Source organism: Mercenaria mercenaria, chromosome 5 (genome assembly GCF_021730395.1).
Source record: "Mercenaria mercenaria strain notata chromosome 5, MADL_Memer_1, whole genome shotgun sequence".
Taxonomy (NCBI): domain Eukaryota; kingdom Metazoa; phylum Mollusca; class Bivalvia; order Venerida; family Veneridae; genus Mercenaria; species Mercenaria mercenaria.
Window position 1 is genome coordinate 7,473,388 of NC_069365.1, and position 24,405 is coordinate 7,497,792.

At 38.0% G+C, this 24,405-nt stretch overlaps 1 protein-coding gene across 1 annotated transcript in view; it reads left to right on the top strand.

Annotated features, from left to right (window-relative positions):
• The window catches only part of LOC123556359 (PDZ domain-containing protein 8-like), a gene marked incomplete at its 5' end in the record, with an annotated part of 56,638 nt that overhangs the window by 10,905 nt on the left and 21,328 nt on the right, over positions 1–24,405 (top strand). Inside the window, 6 exons of the mRNA XM_053544422.1 lie at positions 4,225–4,307; positions 6,186–6,264; positions 9,061–9,325; positions 11,692–11,819; positions 23,556–23,672; positions 24,184–24,387. Coding sequence (XP_053400397.1) covers positions 4,225–4,307; positions 6,186–6,264; positions 9,061–9,325; positions 11,692–11,819; positions 23,556–23,672; positions 24,184–24,387 — 876 coding nt within the window. The remainder of the gene's footprint in view (positions 1–4,224; positions 4,308–6,185; positions 6,265–9,060; positions 9,326–11,691; positions 11,820–23,555; positions 23,673–24,183; positions 24,388–24,405) is intronic.

Sequence of the window (24,405 nt, forward strand, 5' to 3'; positions counted from 1 at the left end):
CATTGGACCTTCATGCTGCTTAGGCTGGCTTTCAGAGTGTAAATAGCTATCAGTGTAAAGTATATCATTGGACCGTCATGCTGCTGATGCTAGCTTTCAGAGGGTAAGTGGATATCAGTGTAAAGTATATCATTGGACCGTCATGCTGCTGAAGCTAGCTTTCAGAGGGTAAGTGGGTATCAGTGTAAAGTAAATCACTGGACTCTCGTGCTGCTGAGGCTAGCTTTCACAGGGTAAGTGAGTAGCAATGGAAAGTGTATCATTGGACTGTAAGGGTGCTAAAGCAGGCTTTCAGACAGTAATTGAGTGCTAGTGGAAAGTATATCTCTAAACTCCATATGGTGAGGCTGGCTTTCAAAAGGTAAGTGGGTTGAAATGGAAAGTATAACTCTGAACTTCATGCAGGTGAGGCTGGATTTCAGACGGTAAGTGGGTTGAAATGGAACTAATATTTTTGGCCTTCATGCTGATGAGGCTGGCTTTCAGAAGGTAAGTGGGTTGAAATGGAAAGTGTACTTCTGAACTTCATGCTGATGAGGCTGGCTTTCAGAAGGTAAGTGGGTTGAAATGGAAGGTATATCTCTGAACTTCATGCTAGTGAGGCTTGCTTTCAGAAGGTAAGTGGGTTGAAATGGAAAGTGTACCTCTGAACTTCATGCTGATGAGGCTGGCATTCAGAAGGTAAGTGGGTTGAAATGGAAAGTATACTTCTGAACTTCATGCTAATGAGGCTGGCTTTCAGAGAGTAAGTGGGTTGAAATGGAAAGTATACCTCAGAACTTCATGCTGGTGAGGCTGGCTTTCAGAAGGTAAGTGGGTTGAAATGGAAGGTATATCTCAAACTTCATGCTGATGAAGCTGGCTTTCAGAAGGTAAGCGGGTTGAAATGGAAAGTATACCTTAGAACTTCATGCTGGTGAGGCTGGCTTTCAGAAGGTAAGTGGGTTGAAATGGAAGATATATCTCTGAACTTCATGCTATTGAGGCTGGCTTTCAGAAGGTAAGTGGGTTGAAATGGAAACTATATCTTTGAACTTCATGCAGCTGAGGCTGGCTTTCAGAAGGTAAGTGGGTTGAAATGGAAAGTGTACCTCTGAACTTCATGCTGATGAGGCTGGCTTTCAGAAGGTAAGTGGGTTGAAATGGAAAGTATACCTCAGACTTTATGCTGGTGAAGCTGGCTTTCAGAAGATAAGTGGGTTGAAATGGAAGGTATATCTTGAACTTTATGCTGATGAGGCTGGCTTTCAGAAGGTTAGTGGGTTGAAATGGAAAGTATACCTTAGAACTTCATGCTGGTGAGGCTGGCTTTCAGAAGGTAAGTGGGTTGAAATGGAAGGTATATCTCTGAACTTCATGCTGGTGAGACTGGCTTTTAGAAGGTAAATGGGTTGAAATGGAAGGTATATCTCTGAACTTCATGTTGATGAGGCTGGCTTTCAGAAGGTAAGTGGGTTGAAATGGGAAGTATACCTCTGAACTTCATGCTAGTGAGGCTGGCTTTCAGAAGGTATGTGGGTTGAAATGGAAGTATATCTCTGAACTTTATGCTGATGAGGCTGGCTTTCAGAAGGTAAGTGGGTTGAAATGGAAAGTGTACTTTTGAACTACATACTAATGAGGCTGGCTTTCAGAAGGTAAGTGGGTTGAAATGGAAGGTATATCTCTGAACTTCATGTTGATGAGGCTGGCTTTGAGAAGGTAAGTGGGTTGACATGGAAAGTATACCTCTGAACTTCATGCTAGTTAGGTTGGCTTTCAGAAGGTATGTGGGTTGAAATGGATGTATATCTCTGAACTTTATGCTAGTGAGGCTGGCTTTCAGAAGGTAAGTGGGTCGAAATGAGGGTATATCTCTGAACTTCATACTGATGAGGCTGGCGTTTAGAAGGTAAGTGGGTTGAAATGGAAGGTATATCTCTGAACTTTATGCTGGTGAGACTGGCTTTCAAAAGTTAAGTGGGTTGAAATGGAATGTATTCTTCTGAACTTCATGCTGATGAGGCTGGGTTTTAGAAGGTAAGTGGGTTGAAATGGATAGCATACCTCTGAACTTCATGCTAGTGAAACTGACTTTCAGAAGGTTAGTGGGTTGAAATGGGAAGTGTACCTCTGAACTTCATGCTGATGAGGCTGGCTTTCGAGGGAAGTGGTTGAAATGGAAAGTACCTCTGAATTCATGCTGGTGAGGCTGGCTTTCAGAAGGTAAGTGGGTTGAAATGGAAGGTACACTCTGAACTTCATGCTGGTGAGCTGGCTTTCAGAAGGTAAGTGGTAGAAATGGAAAGTGTACTCTGAATTATGCTGGTGAGTGGCTTTCAGAAGGTAAGTGGGTTGAAATGGAAAGGTACCTTGAATTCATGCTGATGAGCTGGCTTTCAGAAGTAAGTGGGTTGAAATGGAAAGTGTACTCTGAACTTCATGCTGATGAGCTGGCTTTCAGAAAGTAAGTGGGTTGAAATGGAAAGTGTATCTCTGAACTTCATGCTGGTGAGGCTGGCTTTCAGAAGGTAAGTGGGTTGAAATGGAAAGTGTACCTCTGAACTTCATGCTGGTGAGGCTGGCTTTCAGAAGGCAAGTGGGTTGAAATGGAAAGTGTACCTCTGAACTTCATGCTGGTGAGACAGGCTTTCAGAAGGTAAGTGGGTTGAAATGGAAAGTGTACCTCTGAACTTCATGCTGATGAAGCTGGCTTTCAGAAGGTAAGTGGGTTGAAATGGAAAGTGTACCTCTGAACTTCATGCTGATGAAGCTGGCTTTCAGAGAGTAAGTGGGTTGAAATGGAAAGTGTACCTCTGAACTTCATGCTGAAGAAGCTGGGTTTCAGAAGGTAAGTGGGTTGAAATGGAAAGTGTACCTCACTTCATGCTGGTGAGGCTGGCTTTCAGAAGGTAAGTGGGTTGAAATGGAAAGTGTACCTCACTTCATGCTGGTGAGGCTGGCTTTCAGAAGGCAAGTGGGTTAAAATGGAAAGTGTACCTCACTTCATGCTGATGAAGCTGGCTTTCAGAAGGCAAGTGGGTTTTCATGCTGATGAAGCTGGCTTTCAGAAGGTAAGTGGGTTAAAATGGAAAGTGTACCTCACTTCATGCTGGTGAGGCTGGCTTTCAGAAGGCAAGTGGGTTAAAATGGAAAGTGTACCTCACTTCATGCTGGTGAGGCTGGCTTTCAGAAGGTAAGTTGGTTGAAATGGAAAGTGTACCTCACTTCATGCTGGTGAGGCTGGCTTTCAGAAGGTAAGTTGGTTAAAATGGAAAGTGTACCTCACTTCATGCTGATGAAGCTGGCTTTCAGAAGGTAAGTGGGTTAAAATGGAAAGTGTACCTCACTTCATGCTGGTGAGGCTGGCTTTCAGAAGGCAGGTGGGTTAAAATGGAAAGTGTACCTCACTTCATGCTGATGAAGCTGGCTTTCAGAAGGTAAGTGGGTTAAAATGGAAAGTGTACCTCACTTCATGCTGGTGAGGCTGGCTTTCAGAAGGTAAGTTGGTTAAAATGGAAAGTGTACCTCACTTCATGCTGATGAAGCTGGCTTTCAGAAGGTAAGTGGGTTGAAATGGAAAGTGTACCTCTGAACTTCATGCTGGTGAGGCTGGCTTTCAGAAGGCAAGTGGGTTGAAATGGAAGCATATATCTGAACTGTATGCTGCTGAGGCTAGCTTTTTGAGGGTAAGTGGATAGAAATGATCTTGAGATATGAAACTATTTGAATGTTGTTAAGCATTTTATTGGAATGGTGTACTTGATTTGAAGTTTTGCTCTCAAGTTAGATGTTATCTCTCCTACTCCCCTCACTGTCCCCCTGAAAAAGTATCTTAGTTACTTTTGTGTTTCTTCATGATATCTTGTAGTATTTATCGTCCAATTCCACAGCATAGATTAATCAAAATAAACACAACCCAATGTGAGATTGGCTTTGGGAGAGTTAGTGATTATGTTCATAGGATCTTGTATTTATATTTTGCTTGGAATGCTAGTCTTACTATGTTTTTACTGATATGCTAGACATAAGTCTTTAAAGAAAGTAAATGTTGAGAATTTGATTTGATTTATGTAATATCTTACATATATTGTTAACATGGAATGTTAAATTTGGTGATTTTATGCTGTATGGTATAAAAGATGTTACTTAAGTAATACAGTAGTACATGTATTGTGTTTTATTTGACGAAGGGAAAAAGTTAGTGCTGTATTGTAATAACTATTGTTTTCATTCATTTTGTAGGGTGACATTGTGGAAACTGTCGGAAATGTGAGAGTCCTGTCTTTCAAACATGCAATGAAACAATTGAAAAGTTCAACTGAAAGGTGTGTGTGTATAATATATACATGTGTAATTGAATTGTTTGATATAGTAGCGCTATTACAACAGGGTGTTTCCAGTATTTTGGGAGAAAAGAGTTTCAGTAAAGCATGTCTATCTGTCCATTACTGTATCTACTCTTCCTTGCCTAGGTCTTTAGCAGGCACATAATGTTCACATTACAAGATAGCTTGTTGCAAGTAGCAAGGCCACTGTGGTGAAAAACCTGGTCATGGCCATCATACTTCAAGGTCAAATTTTTCAAAGATTGTATTGGTGTACACATATTTTAAACAATTAAAATTTTGCTAGGACATTATCATATGCTGATCAAGATTAACTAATTACTCATTGGACCTACATGTCATCTTCAGTGTATCATACAGTTATCAGATTTACTGCAAAATGATAATGAAAACTGCATTTGCATTAGAGAGTAAAAAATCTATATTTTAGGGTAGAATGTCTTGCCAATATCACTTCGGCCTATGGCCTTTATGATATATTCTTATGCTTAAGAACTCAAAACACAGTTTAATATATAATAAACTACACTTGGGAACTTATTATTTCTTAATTAGAAACAGTTAACCTGCCCATAGCAACAGCCTTTTTACATGAAACATTTTGTCCTTACCATAGGCCTCTGCTCTAAATTGTTTTGTGTTCCCTAATAGTCTTGGCCAAGTAAAAACATGTATATTCCAGATTTCAGTAAGGTTCTTACTAATATTAATTGATTAATCATGTAATGCAAATTCTATGATTGGCATCTAACTTCTTCCTTTTTTTTGACGAAAATAAGATTTTTGTAAGATAGATGCACACAATTTGAATGAACAAGAGCACCGCCTTGCGGGTGCTGACGCTCATCTGATTTTTTTTGTATAATAGAAATATTGTCCTACCCACGATTTTCTAAGTCTAAAAAGGGCCATCACTCTTGCAAAAAGCAGGATAGAGTTATGTTTCTTGATGTACAGTGTCCACTTATGATGGTGAAAAACTGTTGTAAGTTTTAAAGCAATAGCTTTGATAGTTTATGAGAAAAGTTGACTTAAACATAATATTCAACCAAGAAAATGATTTTTCTAAGTCCAAAAGGGGCAATAATTATTGCAAAAAGCAGGATGGAGTTATGTTGCTTGCTGTACAGGGTCAGCGTATGATGGTGAACAAGAGTTGCAAGTTTTAAAGCAATAGCTTTGATAGTTTAAGAGAAAAAGTTGACCTAAACATAAAACTTAACCAAGAAATCTGATATTTTCTAAGTCCAAAAGGGGCCATAAATCTTGCAAAAAGCAGGATGGAGTTATGTTTCTTGCTGTACAGGGTCAGCTTATGATGGTGAACAAGTGTTGCAAGTTTTAAAGGAATAGCTTTGACAGTTTAGGATAAAAGCTAACCTAAACATAAAACTTAACCAAGAAAACTGATTTTCTAAGTCCAAAAGGGGCAATAATTCTTGCAAAAAGCAAGATGGAGTTATGTTTCTTGATGTACAGGGTCTGCTAATGATGGTGAACAAGTATTCCAAGTTTCAAAGCAAAAGCTTTGATAGTTTAGGAGAAAAGTTGACCTAAACATAAAACTTAACCAAGAAATCTGATATTTTCTAAGTACAAAAGGGGCCATAAATCTTGCAAAAAGCAAGATGGAGTTATGTTTCTTGCTATACAGGGTCAGCTTATGATGGTGAACAAGTATTCCAAGTTTCAAAGCAATAGCTTTGATAGTTTAGGAGAAAAGCTGACCTAAACATAAAACTTAACCAGGCAACGCCGACGCCGACGCCGACAACCGCTCAAGTGATGACAATAACTCATCATTTTTTTTCAAAAAATCAGATGAGCTAAAAATGATAATTTTTGTTATTATTTCAGTGTTACCATTCGTGTTAAAAGGCAGAGTAGATTAGCTTTGGATCCAAGCCCTTACTTAGAACAACCTGAGGATTTAGAGGTATGTTACCATGAAAATGTTTTAGTTATTAAATAAGTCAGTCACATTTTCTCAGGTCAAAGATGTTTGAACAAGTTAGTTCTCCTTATATGGCTTTTCTGTGGTTCCTTAGTGTTGTAAAAAGACTAATATCTATTCATATTATGTAGTACCCTCGAGTTATGTAAGCTTCAAATTCTATTGTAACAAAACAGTATCACAAAATTTTGCTTTCCCTTGGATTGCTTGTTTACTTGTTGTTTCCTGATTTTTTCTTTTGAGCTTAAAGCAGTTTTTATTGCTTGTGTCTGCCTTTCAGATAATACTAAGAAAATGTAATTTTTTATAGTTTCTTCAAAAATGAAATCCTGGTAGTAAGATTATGATTGTAATTTGGAAATCAAGTGTGCATATAGGTTCATTAAACTTTTCATGTCTGTTTACTGATGATAAATTTAAAGGTAACTTGGCCTGCCTGTAAATCAGAGTTAGTGCTTTAGTGGATTAAGGTCACCATTATGAAAACATTTTTTGAAAAGCATTTGCTAATAAATAAGATGAGAAATATTTTGTCTGATTTTGTAATTTCCGCATCTCTTGTTGAAAAATTTTTTAATGGCAACTGGCTTACAGTGATTGAACTGTCCATCTGTTTGTCCATCCATCAATCTGTACAAACCATAGTGCCTACAGCCCACATTAATAACCCAATATAATTCATACTCACACTTAACAATGCCTGTGGCAAGACCTACAAAATTACCTATATATAAATGACTTTGACCCATATATTATCTTCACCTTCAAACTTAAAACCTTAATAAACCACATTTGTAGTCCTAGAAGTCAAATATATGACCAAATTAATTCATACTCACACTTAACAAAACTTTTGGCAAGACCTACAAACTGATCTGATCTGTATATAGATGATCTTGACCTCCATAATATCTTCACCTTTCAACTTAAAACGTTAAACAGCCCACCCGCTTAGCTCAATAGGTAAGAGCGTTGGTCTACGGATCACAGGGTCGCGAGTTCGATCCTCGGGCGGGGCGTATGTTCTCCGTGACTATTTGATAAACGACATTGTGTCTGATATCATTCGTCCTCCACCTCTGATTCATGTGGGGAAGTTGGCAGTTACTTTCGGAGAACAGGTTTGTACTGGTACAGAATCCAGGAACACTGGTTAAGTTAACTGCCCGCCGTTACATGACTGAAATACGGTTGAAAAACGGCGTTAAACCCTAAACAAACAAACAAACAAACAGACAATAAAACGATAAACAACAACATCTTTGGTGTACCTGTGAGGCATAATGTTGTGTTTTGAAATCGCAGCTTTTTATTTTTAGCTCACCTGTCACAAAGTGACAAGGTGAGCTTTTGTGATCGCGCGGTGTCCTTCGTGCGTGCGTGCGTAAACTTTTGTTTGTGACCACTCTAGAGGTCACATTTTTCATGGGATCTTTATGAAAGTTGGTCTGAATGTTCATCTTGATGATATCTAGGTCAAGTTTGAAACTGGGTTACGTGCCATCAAAAACTAGGTCAGTAGGTCTAAAAATAGAAAAACCTTGTGACCTCTCTAGAGGCCATATATTTCATGAGATCTTCATGAAAATTGGCTAGAATGTTCACCTTGATGATATCTAAGTCAAGTTCGAAAGTGGGTCACGTGCCATCAAAAACTAGGTCAGTAGGTCAAATAATAGAAAAACCTTGTGACCTCTCTAGAGGCCATATTTTTCATGGGATCTGTATGAAAGTTGGTCTGAATGTTCATCTTGATGATATCTAGGTCAAATTCGAAAGTGGGTTATGTGCCGTCAAAAACTAGGTCAGTAGGTCAAATAATAGAAAAACCTTGTGACCTCTCTAAAGGCCATATTTTTCATGGGATCTGTATGAAAATTGGTCTGAATGTTCATCTTGATGATATCTAGGTCAAATTCAAAACAGGGTCATGTGCGGTCAAAAGCTAGGTCTGTAGGTCTAAAAATAGAAAAACCTTGTGACCTCTCTAGAGGCCATACTTGTGAATGGATATCCATAAAAATTGGTCAGAATGTTCACCTTGATGATATCTAGGTCAGGTTTGAAACTGGGTCACGTGCCTTAAAAAAACTAGGTCAGTAGGTCAAATAATAAAAAAACCTTGTGACCTCTCTAGAGGCCATACTTTTCATGGGATCTTTATGATAGTTGGTCTGAATGTTCATCTTGATGATATCTAGGTCAAGTTTGAAACTGGGTCAACTGCAGTCAAAAACTAGGTCAGTAGGTCTAAAATTATTAAAATCTTTTGACCTCTCTAGAGGCCATATTTTTCAATGGATCTTCATGAAAATTGAACTGAATATTCACCTTGATGATATCTAAGTCATTTATGTCACATGCGGTCAAAAACTAGGCCAGTAGGTATAAAAATAGAAAAACCTTGTGACCTCTCTAGAGGCCATATTTTTCATGAGATCTTCATGAAAATTAGTGAGAATGTTCACCTTGATGATATCTAGTTAAAGTTCAAAACAGGGTCATGTACCTTCGAAAACTAGGTCAATAGGTCAAATAATAGAAAAACCTTGTGACCTCTCTAGAGACCATATTTTTCAATGGATCTTCATGAAAATTGGTCAGAATTTTTATCTTGATAATATCTAGGTCAAGTTCAAAACTGGGTCACATGAGCTCAAAAACTAGGTCACTATGTCAAATAATAGAAAAAACGACGTCATGTGGGAAGATGTGAGCGATTCAGGACCATCATGGTCCTCTTGTTTCTATTAACTAGTAAACGTGTTCTACCTGTAGTTTGAAGAACATGAAATGAATGGTGATATACAAGATGATATCGGAGATTTTGTGAGTATAGACATTAAACACCAACGATCCTCCTCACTGAATGCTGAAGTACAGCCAAGTCAGGAATCTGTGAAACTGAGTGAAAAATTAACAAGGAAACTTCAGTCTGGGAAGAAGAAAATATTGGGGCTTAAGGAAAGTGAGAGAGATAGGGACAACAGTGATACGAAATCTCTACTGGCTGAAGAGGAGTCAGTGCAGTCCACTGACAAAAGTATATCTAAATTACACTTTGATTCATGAACATCATAACAGTGTTCATATTTTTAGCTCACCTGTCACAAAGTGACAAGGTGAGCTTTTGTGATCGCGTGGTGTTCGTCGTCCGTGCATCCGTAAACTTTTCCTTGTGACATCTCTAGAGGTCACATTTTTCATGGGATCTTTATGAAAATGGGTCAGAATGTTCATCTTGGTAAATTCTAGGTCAAGTTCGAAACTGGGTAACGTGCCATCAAAAACTAGGTCAGTAGGTCTAAAAATAGAAAAACCTTGTGACCTCTCTAGAGGCCATAATTTTCAATGGATCTTCATGAAAATTGGTCAGAATGTTCACCTTGATGATATCTAGGTCAAGTTCGAAACTGGGTCACGTGCGGTCAAAAACTAGGTCAGTAGGTCTAAAAATAGAAAAACCTTGTGACCTCTCTAGAGGCCATATATTTCATAAAATCTTCATGAAAATTGGTCAGAATGTTCACCTTGATGATATCTAGGTCAAGTTTGAAACTGGGTCATGTGACATCAAAAACTAGGTCAGGAGGTCTAAAAATAGAAAAATCTTGTGACCTCTCTAGAGGCCATATATTTCACAAGATCTTCATGAAAATTGGTCAGAATATTCACCTTGATGATATCTAGGTCAAGTTCGAAACTGGGTCACGTTCAGTCAAAAACTAGGTCAGTAGGTCTAAAAATAGAAAAACCTTGTGACCTTTCTAGAGGCCATATATTTCACAAGATCTTCATGAAAATTGGTCAGAACGTTCACCTTGATGATATCTAGGTCAAGTTCGAAACTGGGTCACGTGCGGTTCAAAACTAGGTCAGTAGGTCAAATAATAGAATAACCTTGTGACCTCTCTAAAGGCCATATTTTTCATGGGATCTGTATGAAAGTTGGTCTGAATGTTCATCTTGATGATATCTAGGTCAAGTTCGAAACTGGATCACGTGCGTTCAAAAACTAGGTCAGTAGGTCTAAAAATAGAAAAACCTTGTAACCTCTCTAGAGGCCATATATTTCATGAAATCTTCATGAAAATTGGTCAGAATGTTCACCTTGATGATATCTAGATCAAGTTTGAAACTGGGTCACGTGCCTTCAAAAACTAGGTCAGTAGGTCAAATAATAGAAAAACCTTGTGACCTCTCTAGAGGCCATATTTTCCATGGGATCTGTATGAAAGTTGGTCTGAATGTTCATCTTGATGATATCTTGGTCAGGTTCGAAAGTGGGTCACGTGCCGTCAGAAACTAGGTCAGTAGGTCAAATAATAGAAAAACCTTGTGACCTCTCTAAAGGCCATATTTTTCAATGGATCTTCATGAAAGTTGGTCTGAATGTTCAGCTTGATGATATCTAGGTCAAGTTCGAAACTGAGTCAGGTGCGGTCAAAAACTAGGTCAGTAGGTCTAAAAATAGAAAAACCTTGTGACCTCTCTAGAGGCCATACTTGTGAATGGATCTCCATAAAAATTGGTCAGAATGTTCATCTTGATGATATCTAGGTCAAGTTCGAAAGTGGGTCACGTGTCTTCAAAAAGTAGGTCAGTAGGTCAAATAATGAAAAAACGTTGTGACCTCTTTAGAGGCCATATTTTTCATGGGATCTGAATGAAAGTTGGTCTGAATGTTTATCTTGATGATATCTAGGTCTAGATTGAAACTGGGTCAACTGCGATCAAAAGCTAGGTCAGTAGGTCTTGAAATAGAAAACTCTTGTGACCTTTCTAGAGGCCATACCCTTGATTGGATCTTCGTGAAAGTTGGTCAGAATGTTTACCTTGATGATATCTACGTCAAGTTTGAAACTGGGTCACGTGCCTTAAAAAACTAGGTCAATAGGTCTAATAATAGAAAAACCTTGTGACCTCTCTAGAGACCATATTTTTCAATGGATCTTCAAGAAAATTTGTCAGAATTTTTATCTTGATAATATCTAGGTCAAGTTCAAAACTGGGTCACATGTGCTCAAAAACTAGGTCACTATGTCAAATAATAGAAAAAACGACGTCATACTCAAAACTGGATCATGTGGGAAGAGGTGAGCGATTCAGGACCATCATGGTCCTCTTGTTTTAGATAGCTAAAGAAGATTTGGTATTCTATCATTTGAAAAAACTGAGAGGGTGGTAATTTGGTCATTTTAGTTCTTGAAAATCTAGTAATAACATTTTGTGTTTTAATTCATCACCAAATATCCATATTGATGACTTTTTTATTTACTGTAAATTGTAATGTTCACTGCAGTTGTCCACGGATTCTTGTGAAATTTTCAGCTTGTTTTAATTAGTTTGAGAGCAACATTTTTAAAGTACATGTGTAATAGAACTAGGAGTATTATATGTACACTATAGATGTATGTGAGAGTATATCAGTGGCAAGTTGTCTCCGGGATGGAAGTCAGTCGGCTAAATCCTCGCCACAGAAACAGCTGATAGAAATCAATAGACAACGAGCACACAGTGATACCAGCCTTAATAAGGTAATGTTTTTCTGCTAGATAGAATAAGTAGTCTGTGACAGTAATCTGTGAAAACTTTGCAGCTGACAGAAACCATGTAGTCATCTGAGATAAGTTAAGTTATGAATGAAGTTAATGATGTTTGCAGGGTTTCTGCTGGTGATATAATTGTCAACATATTTTCTATTTCACTTACTCTTGGCTATCCTGTGATGATGTATCTTACTGTGAAATTACTGTTTTGAATGACAAGATCTTGTGAAGTCACTGTTTTGAATGGTGAGATCTTTTGCAAATGAAATATTATTGTCCTGGAAAATAAGATCCTGAAAAGTGGCAGAAATGTTTATTTGGTTTAGTCTTTATGAAACCTGATGTAGAAATGTGTAGTTGTCCTTTACCAAGTTTGCAGACATTATGTTCATGGGGTCAGAATTGGCGTGTCTCTGGTGTTATTTTGCTTTACACATCCATAATATTATATAGGAAAAACTTCAAAAATCTTATTATATCCCCACAAAACGAAGTTTGGCGTGCGGCAGGGGCGGGGGTGTATATAGGAGTGAGCTTGGCGGTTGGTCGGTCCTTTGGTTTTCATGGTTTCCGGATGGTAACTCATGAAAGGCTTGACCGATTTAAATAAATGTAACATCAGAAAATACAGATCAAGTTCGAATTTGGGATCAGTAGGTCAAAGGTCAAGGTCACAGTGACCCTGAACAGTTAAACGGTTTCTGGATGATAAATTGAGAACGCTTGGGCCTAGGATCATAAATTTTGGTACACAGGTGTAACATCATGAAATACAGGTCAAGTTCTACTTTGAGGTCAGTAGGTAAAAGGTCAAGGTCACAGTGACTGGAAACAGTTAAACAGTTTCAGGATGATAATTTAAGAATGCTTTGGCCTAGGATTATGAAAATTGATAGGGAGGTCGGTTATTACCAGCAGATGACCCCTAATGATTTTGAGGTCAGTGGGTCACAGGTAGAGGTCACAGTGACCTGAAACATTTAAACAGTTTTCGGACCGTAACTTCAGAATGTTTGGGACTAGGATCAGGAAACTTAATTTGGAGGTTGGTCATGTCGAGCAGATGACCCATATTGATTTTGAGTTCCAAATGTCAAAGGTCATTTAATCCTTTTACGGACAATAACTTGAGAACGCTTGGACCGAGGATCATGAAACTTCATAGGGAGGTAGATCATGACTAGCAGATGACCTCTATTGATTTTGAGGTCAGTAGGTCAAAGGTCAAGCAAGTTCGGCTTTGACATTGGCTTAGTTCTGTGACAAGGCCATATTGTGGGGGTGTAATTCGTTACTCCTGTGACAACTCTAGTTTGAATTTGCAGAACTTAGATATTTTGCTTGTAGCATTGTGTAATAGTCCTCTATAAAGTTTGTTCCAATTATGTCTCTCGGTTCAAAATTGGTTTTGCATGTGGGTAACTTGTTTAATGTAGAAAATATTTCAAAATCTTTTTGTCTAAAAGCATGTAGCATGGTGTAGTGGTTCTGTACCAAGTTTCTTTTTCAAATAAAGCTTCTTGGCTTAAAGATGGCTCAGTCCAGATGTCACTTATTAGTCCCCTACTGGTTGAAAACCAGTTTCGTGGACTATAGGAATGCGCTTTTCCGTCATTCCGTCCATCTGTCCGCAATTTCGTGTCCGGTCCATAACTCTGTCATCCATGAAGGGATTTTAATATTACTTGGTACAAATGTTCCCCATGATGAGGCAACATGTCATGCGCAAAACCCGGACCCCTAGCTCACAATTTGAGGTCAAATGTCAACAGGAATTTTTTCCTGTGCGGTCCATCACTCTCCCATCCAGGAAGGGATTTTAGTATTACTTGGCACAAATGTTCCCCATGATGAGATGACGTGTCATGTGCAAAATCCGTACCCCTAGCTCAAAGGTCAAGGTCACAATTGGAGGTCAAAGGTCAATAGGGCTTTTTTACTGTCCGGTCCATAACACTCCTATCCATGAAGGGATTTTAATATTACTTGGCACAAATGTCCCCCATGATGAGACGACATGTCCTGCGCAAATCCTGGACCCCTAGCTTAAAGGTCAAGGTCACAATTGGAGGTCAAAGGTCAACAGGGCTTTTTTCCATGAAGGGATTTTAATATTACTTGGCACAAATGTACCTCATAATAAGACGATGTGTCGTGCACAACTTTCAGACCTCTCACACTTAGCAGTCAAATGTTAAGATAGCATGAACAGGGTCTGTTTCGTGTCCGGTCGATAACTCTAACATTTATTATGGAATTTTAATATCACTTGACAAAAGTGTTCCCCATGATGAGACGACGTGTCAGGCACAAAGGCCTGACCCCTAGCTCAAAGGTTAAGGTCACAATATGGGGTCATAGGTCAACAGAGTATTTTTCCAGTCCCGTCCATAACTCTGCCATCCATGAAGGGATTTTAATATTACTTGGCACAAATGTTCCCCATGATGAGACAACATGTCATGCACAAAATCCGGCCCATTAGCGCATAGGTCAAGGTCAAAATTGGAGGTCAAAGGTAAATAAGTTTTTTTTTCTGTCCGATCAAGAACTCTGTCATCCATCAAGGGATTACAATATTACTTGGCATAAATGTTCCCCATGATGAGACGACGTGTCATGCCCAACACCCAGTACCCTAGCTTAAAGGTCAAGGTCACACTGAGATCAAAGGTCAAGAGGATTTTTTTCCTGTCTGGTCTATAACTTTGTCATGCAAAACAGGATTTAGATATCAGTTGGCACAAATATTCCCCTGGAAGAGACAACATGTCGTGTGCAAAACCCAGGCCCAAGGTCTAGTGTCAAGGTCACACTGAGACCAAAGGTTAGACACAAGAATGACTGTCTGGAGCATTTCTTCTTTATGCATGGAGGGATTTTGATGTAACTTGGCGCAAATGTTCACCAACATAAGACGGATTGTTGTGCGCAAGAACCAGGTCCCTAGGTCTAAGGTCAAGGTCGTGTTTAGAGGCCAAAAGTCAAATTCAAGAATGACTTTGTTCGGAGCATTTCTTCTTCATGCATGAAGGGATTTTGATGTAGCTTGGACCAAATGTTCACCACCGTGAGGCACCTTTGTTTCTAGAATTACGTCCTTTTGTTGTTACTATAAATAGATTTTATTGTAACTTTTTCATTACTGGCAGTAGAGAAAAATCGAGACCACTTTTCTGTGGTACAACATGCATGTTACATCCAATTTTTAGCTGTAATTTGACCTATTTCTACCTGGAGTTTCTTGTGGACTTCTATTATATAGATTTTTTTATACCGCCACCAAACATGTTTGGAGGGGGGTATATAGGAGTCAGTTTTGTCGCGTCGCGTCCCATCCTGTCCCGTCCCGAAATCTATTATCTCAGTTATTACTGAATGGATTTGATTCAAACTTAAAATAGATGTTCCACCTTATCACCCACATCATGTGACACAAGGTGCATAACTCTGACACCAAGTTTTCATGAATTATGTCCCCTTTTACTTAGAATTTAAGGTTAATTTTGTTGTATTTTCACTATATCTCAGTTATTACTAAATGGATTTGATTCAAACTTAAAATAGTTGTTCCACCTCATCACCGAAATCATGTGACATAAGGTGCTTAACTCTGACATAATTTTTTTATGAATTATGTCCCCTTTTTATGCCCCCCTTCAAAGAAGGAGGGGTATATTGTTTTGCAGATGTCGGTCGGTAGGTCGGTCGGTCGGTCGATCGGTCGGAATGTAGACCAATCCGTTTCCGGATGATAACTCAAGAACGCTTGGGCCTAGGATCATGAAAGTTGATATGGAGGTTGGTCATCACCAGTAAATGACCCCTATTGATTTTGAGGTCTGTTTATCAAAGGTCAAGGTCACAGTGACCCTGAATAGTAAAACGGTTTCCGGATGATAACTCAAGAACACTTGGGCCTAGGATCATGAAAGTTGATAGGGAGGTTGGTAATGACCAGCAGATGACCCCTATTGATTTTGAGATCAGTATGTTAAAGGTCAAGGTCACAGTGACCCTGAACAGTAAAACGGTTTCCGGATGATAACTCAAGAACGCTTATGCCTAGGGTCACAAAATTTGATAGGGAGGTTGGTCATGACCCGCAGATGACCCTTATTGATTTTGAGGTCAGTATGTCAAAGGTCAAGGTCACAGTGACCAGGAACAGTAAAATGGTTTCCAGGCAATAACGTCCAAAACCACAGGGTCTAGGGCTTTGATATTTTGTATATGACATCATCTAGTGGTCCTCTACAAAGATTGTTCAAATTATTCCCCTAGGGTCAAATATGGCTTCGTCCTGGGGGTCACATGGTTTACATAGACTTGTATAGGAAAAAAATTGGAAAATCTTCTTGTCAAAACCACAAAGGCTATGGCTTTGATATTTTGTAATGTAGCATCATTTAGTGGTTCTCTACCAAGTTTGTTCAAATTATCCCTCTGGGGTCAAATATGGCCCCGCCCCAGGGGTCATATTGTTCATATAGACTTATATAGGGAAAACCTTATAACCTTCATGTCTATAACTTACATCATTCAAATTTGGACCACATGTATAGTTTTGAGTGGCAAGATGAACCTTGACATGAGTTGACCTTGATCTTGACCTAGTGACCTACTTTCACATTTCTGTAGCTACAGCCTTCAAGTTAGGACCAGTTGCATAGGTTTGTGTACCGAAAAAAACTTTGACCTTGTTATTGATCTAGTGACCTACTTTCACATTTTTGAAGGTACAGTCTTCAAATTTGGACCACGTGCATAGTTTTATGTTCCAAAATAAAATTTGACCTTGATTTTGACCTAGTGACCTACTTTCACATTTCTGTAGCTACAGCTTTATTTGGACCTTATACACATTGTTTTGTACTGAAATGAAATTTGACATTGATTTTGACCTTGAGCTAGTCTTGAAATTTGAAACATTCAAAAATGGCTCAGTGGATGGCGCCAAGATCACCGTTAATCTCTTGTTAGGTTAATAGGTCAAAGGTCAAGGTCAGATTAAACCAGAATGTAGTACTTTTGTTTACAGAGAGCGTATAGTTTCTGTTCCTTGTGCAATTACTGAATGCATCAAGGGGGGCATTTCGTGTTCGACGAGCTCTTGTTACTTTAAATTTAAGGTTGATTTTGATGTATTTTCACTATATCTCAGTTATTACAAAATGGATTTGATTCAAACTTAAAATAGATGTTCTACCTCATCACCCACATCATGTAACACAAGGTGCATAACTCTGACACCAATTTTTCCATGAATTATGCCCCGTTTTACTTAGAATTTAAGGTTAATTTTGATGTATATTCACTGTATCTCAGTTACTACTAAATGGATTTGATTTAAACTTAAAATAGATGTTCCACCTCATCACCGAAATCATGTGACATAAGGTGCTTAACTCTGACATAATTTTTTTATGAATTATGTCCCCTTTTTATGCCCCCCTTCAAAGAAGGAGGGGTATATTGTTTTGCAGATGTCGGTCGGTAGGTCGGTCGGTCGGTTGATCAGTCTGTCGGTCGATCGGTCGGAATGTAGACCAATCCGTTTCCGGATGATAACTCAAGAACGCTTGGGCCTAGGATCATGAAAGTTGATATGGAGGTTGGTCATCACCAGTAAATGACCCCTATTGATTTTGAGGTCTGTTTATCAAAGGTCAAGGTCACAGTGACCCTGAATAGTAAAACGGTTTCCGGATGATAACTCAAGAACACTTGGGCCTAGGATCATGAAAGTTGATAGGGAGGTTGGTAATGACCAGCAGATGACCCCTATTGATTTTGAGATCAGTATGTTAAAGGTCAAGGTCACAGTGACCCTGAACAGTAAAACGGTTTCCGGATGATAACTCAAGAACGCTTATGCCTAGGGTCACAAAATTTGATAGGGAGGTTGGTCATGACCCGCAGATGACCCTTATTGATTTTGAGGTCAGTATGTCAAAGGTCAAGGTCACAGTGACCAGGAACAGTAAAATGGTTTCCAGGCAATAACGTCCAAAACCACAGGGTCTAGGGCTTTGATATTTTGTATATGACATCATCTAGTGGTCCTCTACAAAGATTGTTCAAATTATTCCCCTAGGGTCAAATATGGCTTCGCCCTGGGGGTCACATGGTTTACATAGACTTGTATAGGAAAAAAATTGGAAAATCTTCTTGTCAAAACCACAAAGGCTATGGCTTTGATATTTTGTAATGTAGCATCATTTAGTGGTTCTCTACCAAGTTTGTTCAAATTATCCCTCTGGGGTCAAATATGGCCCCGTCCCAGGGGTCATATTGTTCATATAGACTTATATAGGGAAAACCTTATAACCTTCATGTCTATAACTTACATCATTCAAATTTGGACCACATATATAGTTTTGAGTGGCAAGATGAACCTTGACATGAGTTGACCTTGATCTTGACCTAGTGACCTACTTTCACATTTCTGTAGCTACAGCCTTCAAGTTAGGACCAGTTGCATAGGTTTGTGTACCGAAAAAAACTTTGACCTTGTTATTGATCTAGTGACCTACTTTCACATTTTTGAAGGTACAGTCTTCAAATTTGGACCACGTGCATAGTTTTATGTTCCAAAATAAAATTTGACCTTGATTTTGATCTAGTGACCTACTTTCACATTTCTGTAGCTACAGCTTTATTTGGACCTTATACACATTGTTTTGTACCGAAATGAAATTTGACATTGATTTTGACCTTGAGCTAGTCTTGAAATTTGAAACATTCAAAAATGGCTCAGTGGATGGCGCCAAGATCACTCTATAATCTCTTGTTAGGTTAATAGGTCAAAGGTCAAGGTCAGATTAAACCAGAATGTAGTACTTTTGTTTACAGAGAGCGTATAGTTTCTGTTCCTTGTGCAATTACTGAATGCATCAAGGGGGGCATTTCGTGTTCGACGAGCTCTTGTTACTTTAAATTTAAGGTTGATTTTGATGTATTTTCACTATATCTCAGTTATTACAAAATGGATTTGATTCAAACTTAAAATAGATGTTCTACCTCATCACCCACATCATGTAACACAAGGTGCATAACTCTGACACCAATTTTTCCATGAATTATGCCCCGTTTTACTTAGAATTTAAGGTTAATTTTGATGTATATTCACTGTATCTCAGTTACTACTAAATGGATTTGATTTAAACTTAAAATAGATGTTCCACCTCATCACCCATATCATGTGACACAAGGTGCATAACTCTGACACCAATTTTTCTTGAATTATGTCCCCTTTTACTTAGAATTTAAGGTTAATTTTGATGTATTTTCACTATATCTCATTCTGATTGGCTTACAGCCAAAGGGAAGTAACCTTTTTAGCTCACCTGTCACATAGTGACAAGGTGAGCTTTTGTGATCACGCAGCGTCCGTTGTCCGTGCATCCGTCTGTCCGTGCGTCCGTCCGTAAACTTTTGCTTGTGACCACTCTAGAGGTCACATTTTTTGTGGGATCTTTATGAAAGTTGGTCAGAATGTTCATCTTGATGATATCTAGGTCAAGTTCGAAACTGGGTCACGTGCCTTCAAAAACTAGGTCAGTAGGTCTAAAAATAGAAAAACCTTGTGACCTCTCTAGAGGCCATATATTTCACAAGATCTTCATGAAAATTGGTCAGAATGTTAACCTTGATGATATCTTGGTCAAGTTCGAAACTGGGTCACGTGCCGTCAAAAACTAGGTCAGTAGGTCTAAAAATAGAAAAACCTTGTGACCTCTCTAGAGGCCATATATTTCACAAGATCTTCATGAAAATTGGTCAGAACGTTCGCCTTGATAATATCTAGGTCAAGTTCAAAACTGGGTCAGGTGCGGTCAAAAACTAGGTCAGTAGGTCAAATAATAGAAAAACCTTGTGACCTCTCTAGAGGCCATATTTTTCAGTCGATCTGTATGAAAATTGGTCTGAATGTTTACCTTGATGATATATAGGTCAAGTTCGAAAGTGGGTCACGTGCCATCAAAAACTAAGTCTTTAGGTCAAATAATAGAAAAACCTTGTGACCTCTCTAAAGGCCATATTTTTCATGGGATTTGTATGAAAGTTGGTCTGAATGTTCATCTTGATGATATCTAGATCAAGTTCGAAACAGGGTCAGGTGCGGTCAAAAACTAGGTCAGTAGGTCTAAAAATAGAAAAACCTTGTGACCTCTCTAGAGGCCATACTTTTAAATGGATCTCCATAAAAATTGGTCAGAATGTTCATCTTGATGATATCTAGGTCAAGTTCGAAAGTGGGTCACGTGCCATCAAAAACTAGGTCAGTAGGTCAAATAATGAAAAAACTTTGTGACCTCTCTAGAGGCCATATTTTTCAGTGGATCTGTATGAAAATTGGTCTGAATGTTTACCTTGATGATATCTAGGTCAAGTTCGAAAGTGGGTCATGTGCCATCAAAAACTAGGTCAGTAGGTCAAATAATAGAAAAACCTTGTGACCTCTCTAAAGGCCATATTTTTCATGGGATCTGTATGAAAGTTGGTCTGAATGTTCATCTTGATGATATCTAGGTCAAGTTCGAAAGTGGGTCACGTGCCATCAAAAACTAGGTCAATAGGTCAAATAATAGAAAAATCTTGTGACCTCTCTAGAGGCCATATTTTTCAGTGGATCTGTATGAAAATTGGTCTGAATGTTCATCTTGATGATATCTAGGTCAAGTTTGAAAGTGGGTCACGTGCCATCAAAAACTAGGTCAGTAGGTCAAATAATAGAAAAACCTTGTGACCTCTCTAAAGGCCATATTTTTCATGGGATTTTTATGAAAGTTGGTCTGAATGTTCATCTTGATGATATCTAGGTCAAGTTCGAAACAGGGTCAGGTGCGGTCAAAAACTAGGTCAGTAGGTCTAAAAATAGAAAAACCTTGTGACCTCTCTAGAGGCCATACTTTTGAATGGATCTCCATAAAAATTGGTCAGAATGTTCATCTTGATGATATCTAGGTCAAGTTCGAAAGTGGGTCACGTGCCATCAAAAAGTAGGTCAGTAGTTCAAATAATGAAAAAACTTTGTGACCTCTCTAGAGGCCATTTTTTTCAGTGGATCTGTATGAAAATTAGTCTGAATGTTTATCTTGATGATATATAGGTCAAGTTTGAAACTGGGTCAACTGCGATCAAAAACTAGGTCAGTAGGTCTTGAAATAGGAAAACCTTGTGACCTCTCTAGAGGCCATACCCTTGAATGGATCTTCATGAAAATTGGTCAGAATGTTCACCTTGATGATATCTAGGTCAAGTTTGAAACTGGGTCACGTGCCTTAAAAAAGTAGGTCAGTAGGTAAAATAATAAAAAAAACCTTGTGACCTCTCTCGAGGCCATACTTTTCATAGGATCTGTCTGAAAGTTGGTCTGAATGTTCATCTTGATGATATCTATGTCAGGTTTGAAACTGGGTCAACTGCGGTGAAAAACTAGGTCAGTAGGTCTAAAATTATTAAAATCTTTTGAACTCTCTAGAGACCATATTTTTCAATGGATCTTCATGAAAATTGATCTGAATGTTCACCTTGATGATATCTAGGTCATTTTCGAAACTGGGTCACGTGCAGTCAGAAACTAGGCCAGTAGGTATAAAAATATAAAAACCTTGTGACCCCTCTAGAGGCCATATTTTTCATGAGATCTTCATGAAAATTAGTGAGAATGTTCACCTTGGTGATATCTAGTTAAAATTCAAAACAGGGTCACGTACCTTCAAAAACTAGGTCAATAGGTCAGATAATAGAAAAACCTTGTGACATCTCTAGAGACCATATTTTTCAATGGATCTTCATGAAAATTGGTCAGAATTTTTATCTTGATAATATCTAGGTCAAGTTCAAAACTGGGTCACTATGTCAAATAATAGAAAAAACGACATCATACTTAAAACTGGGTCATGTTGGAAGATGTGAGCGATTCAGGACCATCATGGTCCTCTTGTTTTAACTTTTGTACTGAGTTTCTTCCCCTTAAATTCCAGGAATTCGTCTATTTTTAGAAGTCCTATTTTTAAATTTTCAATATTTTTGGTATTTTTCTAACTTTTTTATTATCAGCCCTATGTAAAAGTAAATACATTTTTCTGTGGTAACATGGGTTGGTAAGACACTTTTTTTGTATTCACTTTTAGTGTATCTCTAATATTAGAGATTTTTTATATTTACCCCATCCCTCATCCAGGGCACATAATTATACTAGTATTACTTATATGTGGAAGCCCAGGATGAAGTACTCCAAAGACGAATAAACTTCTTTTTAAGTATTAAGCTTTTTTGACATTTTTATATTATTCTAAGTATTTTTAAGATTACTTATGGTTGCCATTCTTCTGTGACAAGACCGTATGGTGGGGGTATGAGTCACTCCTGTGACAGTTCTAGTTTTTTTAGGATTAATATATAGTACAATATTGTTTATACATCATTGACAGATATCAGTTCATTATGTTATACTGCAGTAGAGAAAATTAGGTGCCTTCCAGTAGGGGACTTTGTATTGCATGGCAATACTTCATTCACTTGTTTTACATAGACTAATACAAGAAAAACATTTCCTTATATCAAATTGCAAGACCCAAGGCTTAAACATTTAGTAAGTAGGATTGCCTAGTTGTCCTCTGTTTAAATTCAGCCAAATCATGCCCCTGGGATCAAACTTTGCCCAGCTTTGCCATACTTTTAACTTGTTTTACATAGATCTACTTAGGAAAAACTTTTAAAATCTTCTTGTTTAAAACTTCAAGTATGAGAGCTTAGATATTTAGCATGTAGCATTGTGTAGAGGCCCTCTACCAAATTATCATGTACCCATTTGAGTCAGGTGAGTGATATAGGACTGTCATGACTCTTGTTGGACTTTATAATCTTATACTACGAAGAATTCTCTATGGGCTTATGTCATACAATGTTTACATCTTCTTTTAAACTGGAGAATGTCTGCCACCTATCAGTTTCTTGAGCATCTCTTTAGTTACTAATTTCTACCAGACTTTACAGAATTTTTCCTAGGGTAGTCCCCTTTCAGAATCCTTCAATGTAGGGTAGGTCATCCATGCTGAATTCTGGTTGCTATGGCCACAGAAAGAAATTTTTTTTAAAAGTATTCTTATTAGAAAATGCTAATCAAATTCTGAAATAATTTTACAGAAATGTTCCTTGGGTGACGCTCTACCACATTATTTCAAATCATTCTGTTTCGTGGAAAAAAACAAGGCCATTAGGAGTGGGCAAGTTTTCCCTATACGGCTATATTGACAAAATTGAAAATCTTCTTATTTGAAACTGCAGGCCCTTCTTCAAATGATTCAACATCAGTATCTTTTGTGGCCCTCTATTGAATTCCTTCAATTCATTGTTTCATTAGAAATATGGCTGCCAGGGGGTGGGGCCGTGTTTCCCTATATGGCTATTTGGACAACTTTGAAAATAGTTGCTGAAACCTCTGACCCAGTTTTAAAATAATTTCACACCATTGTTCCTGTGTTCTAAAATTATTCAATACAGCTGTGAATGTCAGTTGAGTGATCTGGAGCCATCATTGTCTTCTTGTTTGTACACCTTTCAATACATGAGGAGATATGCATTTAAAAAATACCAATATGTTCATGAATTACAATCAAATTTCTGGACTGTAAATAACAATTCAATAGACTTTTAATTCCTAAAATAATTGTTAAACATATTCAATGGGAAATATTGACTATTGTGTTTTAGGTTCAGACAGGTGATAGTGACACAGTGAGTGCTTCCAGTGATATTGGGAGCTATAGTTACCCGGAGCTGCAGAGGAGGATTGGTGAGGTTGCTACCAGAGAAATTACATTTTCCTCTGTAAGTACATGTACAGAACTATGAAGTGGTTTTACAACCTGAGAAGTTATATTTCCATGTAAATACAGGAGTGTATAATAGAGCTACTACCAGAATAGTCCCCATAGTAGAGAACACTTGTGTAGCTTTCATCTTGTCAAATTCAGAAACTACACAAGGTCATTGTCAAAGAAAAGATAACTCAGTCAGTTATGACTGCTTAAAGATTTCTATATAAACTTCCTTTTAGATTTACCCATCAGTTTGATTTTTTTTCAGTGATTAAAAGCTTTGGTCATTATGTAATTATAAGTTTTTGCAATTCTTTTCTAGAGTTGTAAAAAATTAAGCCAGTTCACATAATTTGAATTTAGGCATACCTATGTTTTATTAATTTGTGCAAAACATGCTCATTTTTATATGCAGTATTTAACTTTTGATTACATCATTGCATACTCAGTGTCACTGTAACATCAAAATTTTATTTTCTTAAGAACTTTGAATTAAAGAAAATATATTTTTGTTGATTTAGGATCCTGAATGGAATGAAGAATTTGAATTTGATTGTAAAGAGGAAGACCAGTATGTGAATGTGTGTGTATGGTGTAAGATGGCACAGACAGATAGGGCATCTAAAAATATCTCCACAATCAACAAGGCTGATGGTCCGCAGCTTAAAAATACCCCACCTACTGACGATCTTCCATCTTATGATCTTACCACCAAAATAGGATATGTAAGTTTTAAAGAATGT